This window comes from Leptopilina boulardi, unplaced genomic scaffold, assembly GCF_019393585.1.
Source record: "Leptopilina boulardi isolate dan_hultmark-lab unplaced genomic scaffold, ZJU_Lbou_2.1 LbouV2_368, whole genome shotgun sequence".
Taxonomy (NCBI): Eukaryota; Metazoa; Arthropoda; class Insecta; order Hymenoptera; family Figitidae; genus Leptopilina; species Leptopilina boulardi.
In genome coordinates this window covers 2,543,607-2,553,960 of record NW_026137938.1, presented here as the reverse complement: position 1 = coordinate 2,553,960, position 10,354 = coordinate 2,543,607, and the positions used below count along the sequence as shown (strand labels likewise).

The 10,354-nt window shown below is 22.0% G+C and overlaps 2 protein-coding genes across 8 annotated transcripts; both read left to right on the top strand.

Annotated features, from left to right (window-relative positions):
- Positions 1–243: 243 nt before the first annotated feature.
- On the top strand, positions 244–2,513 carry LOC127287350 (intraflagellar transport protein 57 homolog). The gene is made up of 7 exons (XM_051314219.1): positions 244–491; positions 822–1,103; positions 1,182–1,359; positions 1,448–1,556; positions 1,635–1,831; positions 1,917–2,061; positions 2,132–2,513. The coding sequence occupies exons 1-7, from the start codon at positions 334–336 to the stop codon at positions 2,305–2,307; spliced, it is 1,245 nt and encodes a 414-aa protein (XP_051170176.1). The 5' UTR covers positions 244–333; the 3' UTR covers positions 2,308–2,513.
- Positions 2,514–2,950: 437 nt separating this feature from the next.
- On the top strand, positions 2,951–10,188 carry LOC127287346 (protein croquemort-like). Of its 7 annotated transcripts, none has more exons than XM_051314208.1 (10): positions 5,086–5,427; positions 6,250–6,315; positions 8,119–8,254; positions 8,322–8,479; positions 8,557–8,704; positions 8,778–8,981; positions 9,080–9,297; positions 9,357–9,651; positions 9,732–9,805; positions 9,885–10,188. In XM_051314208.1, exons 1-10 carry the CDS (start codon positions 5,378–5,380, stop codon positions 10,153–10,155), a joined length of 1,620 nt encoding a protein of 539 aa, XP_051170165.1. In that variant the 5' UTR covers positions 5,086–5,377; the 3' UTR covers positions 10,156–10,188. The 7 variants fall into 7 exon arrangements, with proteins under 7 accessions (XP_051170171.1, XP_051170165.1, XP_051170164.1 ...); XM_051314207.1 differs by having other exon boundaries at positions 6,247–6,315; XM_051314214.1 differs by lacking the exons at positions 5,086–5,427; positions 6,250–6,315 and adding an exon at positions 2,951–3,079.
- The last annotated feature ends 166 nt before the right edge of the window (positions 10,189–10,354 follow it).

Here is a 10,354-nt window from a genome sequence, read left to right as displayed (position 1 = left end):
TCGCCACAAACAATAGTCCTCATTGGCCAATGAGAGTAATAGTTTTTGAAATGTTTGTTTCCCGCTTAAAATAAAATTAATTTATACTTAATTTATTATATTAAAATGTTTATTAATAGTTTTTATATTATTATATCATAGTTTACTTTGAATTTCAATATTGTTTTTCTTTTTTTTTAAAGTTTGTCAGTAAAATAGGAAATGTAAATTTATAATTTTTCTCAATAGATGGGGACTCTTGGCAAAATAAACTGTTTACATACACCTGTCACAATTTTCACGAGCTGTCAGAACTGTCAAAAATTATTTAATTTTAATTAATTTAAAAAAAAAATGTATCGAGAATCTGTTAAAATTTTTGTAGAGAATGCTGAAGCTCCTTCTGCAGCTTTTGCTGCACATATTAGAATGGAGGATTTATTAGAAAAACTAAAACTTCTAAACTATGATACCGAATTTCTACACAAGCTAAAAATGAAGGATATTAATAGGTAATTTATAATTTATATTCTTTCTTTAGTATTTTAGAATATTTGAGAAAGATTTTAGTAAATTTTTATTTATCTTCATAATAAGATTTTATTTTATTATTGATTTACAGTGGAAAAATTTGTTCAAATAACCTATAAAAAATATAAAAATTTTTTATATTGATCTTATTAATATATTTTTCATTCAAGGTTAATTCTATATTTAGTAATATTTAAAGTAAATGAATTAATCAATAATTTTTGAATTTATAATAATTTTTTTTTTGTTTGGTTTTTATTTTAGAATTGTTTTTTTAATTTAGTAAAAATAAAATTAATTAATTTTCTCAGACATTATTTTGTAATACCAACAAATTCTGGAGAACAATTTTTCATGTTCACATCATTAGCTGCGTGGCTTATAAGAAAAGCTGGTAGAAATTTTGATCTACCTCAAGAGTCAGATGATCCAAATTCAACAATTTCGGGAATTTTGGAATATCTTCGAGAAATTGAAGTTCCTGTTGAATTTGCACCAAATAAATTAAAACAAGGTGTCGGTGAACATGCCGTTTATGTTCTCGATAATTTAGCAGATCATGCACTACAAGCTATTAATTTTAAATGGAAAAAGTAAATAAAAATTAATGTTTAATTGCGCAATTTTAATGGGATAGAAAAATTAAAATTAAATTTTTTTTTTAAATGTAGAGTAAATATTCCACCTGATGAACCAACTCCTGAACCCGAAATCGAAGATGATGACGCGGAATTAATTTTAGAGAAACTTGAAGAGGAAATAAATGCCGATTTTGAAGAGGAAGAAGAAGAAGAAGAGGAAGATATAATTCATGTTGATGATATTACTAAATTATATGGAGAGAATTTAGTAAGAAGAATATTTAGTTATTGGAAAATAAATTTTTAGTAAATATATTGAATATGATTGTAAAATTTTGTAATTTTTGTTTTTATAGAATGAAATTTATAGACCTGAAAATATTTTGGAATCAAAAACTGATGCAGAAGAATGGAAATTGGAATTGGAAAAAGTTTTACCACAGTTGAAAGTAACAGTTAGAACAGGTATTTTACGAAATTTTCACTCAAACAACAAAGTAATTAAACATTGATTTCAAAATTTTTAATTTTGAAAATTGAAAGATTCTAGAGATTGGAGAGCACATCTCGATCAAATGAAGCAGCTGCAAACAGAAATAGAAAATAATTTAAGTGGCACAACTGGACAATTGGAAAAATTACATTTGGATATTGGAAGTACACTGGACAAAATAAATACAAGGGAAAATTATCTTAATCAACAATTGGAACCCTATCTAAATGACTACAAATCTTTACAGGTTCATTTTTTTTAAAATTAATTTCTTTTATCATTTTTAATATTTCTAATTTTTTATAATTATTAAATTCAATTTTTTTTTAAAGGAGGAATTGTCAAAAATAAAGGAACAATATCGAGAAGTAAGTGGAGGAGTTACCGAAAGAACAAGAGTTTTAAACAAACTTACGGAAGAATTAGATCAAATTAAAAAAGAAATGGATGAAAGAGGATCCAGTATGACAGACGGAAGTAAGTTTTTAATTACAAAATATGAATTTACTTGTGAATTAAAATTGTTATTTGACTTTGTTATTTTTAGCTCCTCTTATAAATATTAAAAAGACAATAACAAAAATGAAGAATGAAATTTCGGAAATGAATATCAGAATTGGCGTTTTGGAATATAGTTTAATGTGTTCGAGAATTCGAGATCGTACTCAATTGCAGGAGGATATGAACAGTACGAATAATGGAAACAATTCGTTATTGGCATAACAAAAAGATATACTCAATTTGCAATGTAATTAATCACTTCAAAAATAAGTGCAATCCGTCCAAAGAAATCTCAGTGATTAAATCAAAGTACAAGGTGCGTGAATTTCAAGAAACTTTCTTTTATTTATCAAAAAAAAAAAAAAACATATATATAATAGATAAAAAAAAAATTAACTTTAATCTCAAAGCGTTTTTACGGAAGTGCCTTGAATAGAGTTTAAAATTACAAAGTTTTGAATTTTGTAATTTTTTTATTTATTTAATATAATATAATTAATTATTTTATTAAAGTAATTTGTAAACTAATTTAATTGTCATTGTGGAGTTAAAAGTTTAGAACTAAAAAAACTTATATGAAAACAGAAAAATGACTTTTTCAATAAAAGTTTTTCTTTTTAAATAAATTTTCATAATTAATTAAGAATTATGAAAAATTCTTGGTCGATGAACCTCCCCTCCAAAATATGTTGAAAACTATTTGCATCAAGCCAATAAGTAAACAGGCAAAACAGTCTTCTCGCGAACCGCGAACCTAAATTCCACAAATCTACACTCCCATTTTATATATTTCCATATTTATAAGTAATAACATACAGTTAATCGATTTGTTTAACTGATCTGTTGATTTAATTACCATCATTTCAAAAGATTACATACGTCATGTATATGTGTGTTCGATTTTAATAAATTCTTTTTGATGAATACATATATATATATATAATTTGATAAAATACTTAAACTCTGAATCTAAAGTGAGATATAATATATCAAGGTGAGATCTTTAATTATATAATTTTTCGATATTTTGATATTAATTACATGAAAAAATATTCGTAGAAAAAAGAATTTAATTATAGAAAATATTTTTTAAATATTCAAACTTTTTTTTTTGAATTGAATTTATTTACATAAATAATATTAAAAATATTACTGTATTGGTTGCTTTAAAAATAAAACATTAATATTTGCAAATTAATAAAGATAAAAGAAATTCATTTTTTTTGTTTAAGTTATTTAAAATTAATTTTCTTTTTTCTTTTATTATGTATGTGATCAATCATCAATTATACAAAAATGAAAGTTAATGCTCACGTGTCTTTCACTTACTTTCACTGATGCCTCTTAGTTCTTATTCTTCGCAGTTACTGATGATGATATCTGCGTAAATTTTTAATAATCACACATTTGTCAAATTTTTTTTTTTTTTAATTTAAACAAGATTTATATTTGATTTTTGTTCTTTTATTTTTTATCAATTTCTTTATATATTATTGCAAATCGTTTAACTTTTCAATTCATAAAATTTTGTCATTGTTGTTTTTATTTATTACTAATTTATATATTTAAATTATATACAATTTTAAATTCAATGCTCTCATATTTTATCTTAATTATTAAAAATTTCTTTCATCGGTACTTGTGATTAACAATAAATTCACTTCCTGTTTAAATTTGAAATTATTTTAACGAATTATAATATTTTTTTGATTATTAATAATTATTTTGGATTTTAATTAATGTCAGAATTTATTGTAAAAAATGGTTTCTTTTTCTTTCGATATTTGTATTTATAATTTATAATGATACAATATTTAAGAAAGAAAAAAAAAAAACTTTTTCTGATATCAGTTGCAAGCCTATCAAACGGAAATACATTTCTATGTATCTATTCATTTAGCTCTTTTTAATAAAAAATTTTTATTTTTCTTACATTTTGTTATTCACTTCTTGAATATTATAATATTACTTATTTTGCTTCATTAAAAAAAGTTATTAAAAGTTTTTTTTAATCAATTTAAATTATACTCATACATTTGATGAATTGATTAATAATTTTATTTCAAACAAAATTTCATTTGAAATATCATATTCATTTAATTTTGTTTTTTTTCAAATATTTATCGCTTGATTGATTTATGTTGTAATTTCAAAAAATAATATAAAAAAAAAATAACGATAATTATTTGAAAAATTAAGATATTGAAAATGAAATTATTTACACTTAATGGAGAAGAATTTTAAAATTATTTTTCATTTTTTGTTATTTATGGGGAAAAGTAATTTATTAAATAATTATTTTAATACAATTTACGTTTTATATACTGCCTGTACTAATTAAATTATATAATTGAAAGACATTTATTATTACTATTATCAAGGACTTAAATATTAGTCATCATTTTTTTTTTTTTTCAATATGCAAACCACTTTAAATTATGAATGTAATAAAGTATGATTCAATTAATGTGACTAATAATATTTTTTTATATTCATCGAAATAGAGGACTTGTTTTTTGTTCTGGAAAAAATTTAACATGACGTTTATTATCAAAAAAAATGTTTTTGATAATTTTTTTCTTAAAAACAATTTCAATTGTGACAAAATATTTTTATTAACTAAAATTATTATTTCCAAATAATCATTATTTAATGATAATTAAAAATTTTTACTTACAATAAAAATTGCGATTAAAAAAAAAAAAAAAAAATCTACGCTCGAGAAATTATAAAATGATATAAAAATAATTATTTCAAATAGGAATTTTATAATCAAGTGAAACTTATGTTTGATGTGTAGACAAAACTAATTCTCATTTACTGGACTTTGTTCAAATTGCGAATAAAATCGTTGTTCTTCCTCATTTATGTTATTCCTCTACGTTCGTTTTCCCTTTCCTTCTCTTCATTTTCTTACTCTATTCACAACTTTGAATGGATTATAATATTCTTATAAGCCTCAACAGTAATTTTAATCTCATCATAACGATTAAACACGTTTCGTTGATAAATATTTGTGTGTATAAAGTGCGAAATATTTTTATGATAATGAAATTTTTTTTTAATAAAAAAAAATATCAAGAAAAATTAATTTACAACAAAAATTACAATATTTCTCACAAATTTTCCATTTTTGTGCATTAAATAAAAAAAAATAAAATAAAAAATAAAAAAAAAGAAATAAATAAATAAAAAATCCTTGATGTATAAAATATCGAATTTGAAAGGAAGGTTGTGAACTACTTATATTATATCACAATTAATCTAAAGTGTGTGTGTGTGTGTGATCGAAATGGAGATGCAGAAAGTTAATTCAGATGATAAATACATCTATATGTTAAAGTAAGACCTAGAAAATTTAATGTGAATTTTTTTTTTAATTCAACATATGAAAATTAAATAATACTCAATTTTGTCAAATTCGTGAAAAACAAAATAATATCTAGAAAAATCTGCAATCCAATTACTAATAAATTATTAATTTATTTTATAATTATTAATGAAAAATAGTACATTTTTCTTTTATATCTAAATTATTTAAAAAAAAAGATTTCTTCTTATAATATTTTATTTTTGAATACTTCTTTTAAAATATTAATTCTTAACATAAATTTACATTTCACACACATTTACAATTGTAACAAACAGTTCTTTTTAAACTATTTTTTATTAGAAATAAAACACACGTCACATCTGATGTAATTTAGAAAGAAAAAAAAAAATTTTATTTTTGTAAATTATTTTTTTTTCTATTTAAATTAAATAAATAAATTTTTTTTAAATCAAATTACACCATAAAGAAAGATAATTTTTAATTGATAATATAAAAAGAGAAAAAAAATTGATTTTCACTTGAAATTATAAAAATTTTTTTTTTTTTTTTTTTTTTTTTTTTTGCCTAAAAAGGAAAATATTTCTCTTATGTCACATTGTTCCTTGACTTGTGAACAATAATTTACTGATAAACAGACACCAAATTATCTCGTTAATATTCTCTTATCGTTGTAAAGAGACGCGGTTAAACTGAAATCAAAAGGTATAGGCATTTCACTATGCGTTTGTAATTCATTGTAAAAACTGTTGTTGGCAAATTCAATCAAGTTTATTATTTTTACACCTTTACTAATTATATTGTTTTCATAAATCTCAAATAAAAACAAGAAGTGTAACAAAAAAAATGGATGAGGTGAAAAAAAAGGATATTTCCAATCCAAAAACACAGCAAAATGGGTGAGATAAATGTGCTTTTTTATTTAAAAAAAAAGAAAAAAATTTAAATAATTATTAATTAGCGAAAAATTAATTAATTATTTTACACTATAGTGTTTGAAACAAATTTAAAAAATATAAAATAACATTTTTTTATATCCTAAAAATTTATTTAGGATATTATTAATTATTAATAATAACTTTTAATTAATAATTTTTACTTATTAAAGTAAATTTATTATTATTATTTATTACCAGAATTTATTATTTTATAAAATATTTTTATTTTACCTTTAATAAATAAATATATGCATATATGCAAATTGATTTTTTTAATTTGCATATTTCATGCATAATTTAAAAAGAGATATATTAAAATACAAATGTTATTTAAATATAATAAATGAAAGGAAGTAATTTAAAAATTTCCCGCTAATAAAACTTGCGCGTAAAGAATGCGCAAGACAAGTGTCAAAAGTCAAAACATATTTGCAAAATATCGCAGAAATAAAATCTTTTATTTTTTGTTTTTGTTTCTATATATTAAAATTAGAAAAATATATCAAATGTATATTTAAATAACATTTAATATTATATTAAAATCAAAAGAAATGTAATGTTTTACCTCTTTTTCTTTGCTTACATCAATTTTTTTTTACATTCATTGCTGATTTTGAGGTTAACTAATTAATTCATATTCATGGTAAGCATTTGTATAAATTTGTTTTTTTTTTTTCTTGTTAAATATAAACACTTTAGTGTCATCTTTGTTCGTGAATGTACAGTTGTTATCTCTTTACTGAGAAAAGAATTTTAAATTTTTACAAATGCGAAAAGGATAAAGATGAGGCGCAATAACTTTTTCCACATTTAGTTAACATCCGGCACAGTATAACATATAATTTATTTATATTGTTTAAGTCACTTTATTCAATTTACTAAATTTAGATCGTCATATGTGTTAGTCGTGTATACATTTTAATATTAAGTGAACTTTTTTAAGAACATGAACAAAGAATGCAAAATTAAATTTGGTTGAATTATATTATAAAGTTTATTAAAAAATTTTTGTAAAAATAGATAAAATATTTCTCAACAGGTAAAATTTTTGATTTGTTTCATTGAATTTCTCAACAGGTAAAATTTTTGATTTGTTTCATTGAAAAAGATAAAAAAAATAGTTTAAGATTGTTTTGTAATTTGAAATTTTTAATTCTTTCATTATAATAAAAAATATATATATTATTTTTTTTTTTTACAAACGAATGGAAAACTTTTTATCTGCAATGCAATGATTAAATATAATGAAATAAATAATACGTACAAAAGCAAATATATTTATATCTATATTTTATATATAAATCTGTTTTATTTATATAACGAAACATTTTATCAGATAAATAAAATATTTTATTGCAGATATATATATATATATATATATATTGCCAAATCTAAAGTCTAATTTTATATCATATATCATAATTTTGATTATTGAATTATAAATTAATTTCTTCCATGTAAATAATTGTAAGTCAAAATTTTATTTGACAACAAATTGAAAAGAAAATAATTTTAAATTGAAGGAAAAATAATTAATCATGAATTAATGAACTTATGAGTCATTATCATTGATTACTCATTGTTAATGATTTGCCCGACATAATTGCTATTGACCCCGTTAATGAATATGGTTTGAGATTAATAAAAACAAGTATTGAATTTATTAAATCAGTTAAATCAAAAAAAAAGAAAAAAAAACTACAAACAATTTAATGCATTACAGTATATGAAAAATCTTTAAATTTCGTATTTATTTTTTTTTAGAACTGGACCTCAAACAAAAAAAATGAGATCAAACACAAAATTGTACATTGTTCTTGGATTAGGAGTCATTTTAATTATTGTTGGAATTACGGTTGGAGTTTTATGGGGAACCATAGTTGATTATATTTATAAAAATGTAATAAATTTTTATTAATTAATTTAAAAAGAAAATTAATTTTAATTATTTTTCTTATTTTTAATAGGAATTGACATTAACGCCAACATCAAAATCTTTCGAAATGTGGAATGAAAATCCAATACCAGTGTTTTTATCATTTTATATGTTTAATTTAAGCAATGCAGTTGAATTTCTACAAGGTAGAAAGCCTAAATTCACTGAACACGGACCTTATGTATTTAGGTATATGATTTTAATTTTCTTTTACGAAAAAAAAAATTTTTTTAAATTTAAAATTTAAATTTTACATTTTTTTAAAGTGAGAAATTTAACAAAACGGATAAAGTTTGGAATGACAATGGTACTGTGACTTTTCATAGACGTAGATATTGGACATTTGTACCTGAATTATCAAAAAAAGGAGTTTCATTATCTGATGAAATTACAAATTTAAATCCAATTGTTGTGGTAAGTTTAAATAATATTTAACTCAATTATTTAAATTATAATAAATTTTAACTATTGTTATTTTATTTTTCAGACTCTTGGTAATATTGTGAGATTTCAAAAACCTCTATTACGAAAATTTGCTAGTTTTCTTATGAAAGCCGTTAAGGAAAATGTTGTAATAACAAAAAGTGTTTCACAACTTATATTTGATGGATATGAAGACAAATTATTGGAGATTGCTCGTAAACTCAATATCACAACTCTTCCATATGATAAATTTGGATGGTTCTATGGTGTAATTAAATTTATATTATTTCACTTAATGAAAATGTAAATAATAAAATTTTTAATAATTCTTGTAATAAAAGTTACAATATTTAATTTGTTTTTCAGCGTAATGAATCGGACACGTACGAAGGAACGTATAACATTAAAACAGGAAAAAATTCAATTTCTGAAATAGGCGAACTTGTAGAATGGAATTATACTAATAAAACAATATACAATAATGGAAAATGTAGTAAAATAAAAGGCACAGTTGGAGATTTATGGCATCCTTTCACGGCTAATGAATCTTCAAGATTATCAGTTTTTTCATCCGATATTTGCACGTGAGTTAAATATTGAAAAAAAAAATTAACTAAATATTTAAATTTTAATTTACTTCCAGATCGATTGATTTAGTGTATGGAAATACGACAGAATTATTAGGAATATATGGAACGAAATTTATCTCACATGAGAATATTTTTGATAATGGAACGAACGATCCATCTCGTAAATGTTATTGTTCTAATGTTGAATGTCAACCTAGTGGAACTTTAAATGTTTCTTTGTGTAAATTCGGAGCTCCTGCCTTTATAAGTTTACCACATTTTTATTTAGCAGATCCAAGCTATGGAGAAAAAATCGAAGGAATGAATCCTAATAAAGTGTTACATGAAACGCATGTTGTATTGGATCCGGTAAATATTTTTTCAGATATGTTTAATATATATATGTTAATATTTTATTTACTTAAAAAATAATTTTCTCTATTTTTCAGGTGATGGGTGTGCCAATGAAGGTTAAAGCTCAATTACAATTAAATTTATTAGTTCGACAAGACGACGAAATAGAGTAAGTAATATTCTTTTTTTTTTTTTTGCAAAAATAATAATCAAAAAGATGAAAATTAAATTTTATTCTAATTTTTTAGACCGTTTAAAAAAATAAATGACACGTTTGTGCCAATGCTGTGGTTTAGCCAAACAGCAGAATTAACTTCACAATATGCAACTCTAGTTAAAATTATCCACATTCTTCCATTATTGGGACATGCAACATTTTATGGAATTGGAGCTATTGGTGCTCTACTTGTGTTTATTGCTGTTTTTGTAAGTCTGAGAGCAAAATGGCGAGAGGAAGAAAATCAAAATTTGTTGTCAAATGACAGAGACAACAATAGTGTAATAACAAATGATGGATGACTGATTATTTCTCATAAATAATATAGAAATCAATTTAGCTTCACGTTTGCGATATGCATCTCTTTCACATCTCAAACAAAAAGATTAATATATCTCCTGAGATGTGTGAAATTCAAAAAGATTCATTACTAATATTTAAAATTTTAAATGACAAAAATCATTTTCATACGCTGAGAGTGAAAAAGAATTATTACTTGCC

What these genes read in the sequence shown, in the direction of transcription:
- LOC127287350 (XM_051314219.1), top strand. Translation starts at nt 334, where the DNA reads ATGTATCGAGAATCTGTTAAAATTTTTGTAGAGAATGCTGAAGCTCCT. An exon ending in AATTATATGGAGAGAATTTA is followed by an intron (nt 1,360 to 1,447) that starts GTAAGAAGAATA and finishes TTGTTTTTATAG; the next exon opens with AATGAAATTTATAGACCTGA. An exon ending in ATCCAGTATGACAGACGGAA is followed by an intron (nt 2,062 to 2,131) that starts GTAAGTTTTTAA and finishes TGTTATTTTTAG; the next exon opens with CTCCTCTTATAAATATTAAA.
- LOC127287346 (XM_051314207.1), top strand. Translation starts at nt 5,378, where the DNA reads ATGGAGATGCAGAAAGTTAATTCAGATGATAAATACATCTATATGTTA. An exon ending in CACGGACCTTATGTATTTAG is followed by an intron (nt 8,480 to 8,556) that starts GTATATGATTTT and finishes ATTTTTTTAAAG; the next exon opens with TGAGAAATTTAACAAAACGG. An exon ending in ATTTAAATCCAATTGTTGTG is followed by an intron (nt 8,705 to 8,777) that starts GTAAGTTTAAAT and finishes TTTATTTTTCAG; the next exon opens with ACTCTTGGTAATATTGTGAG.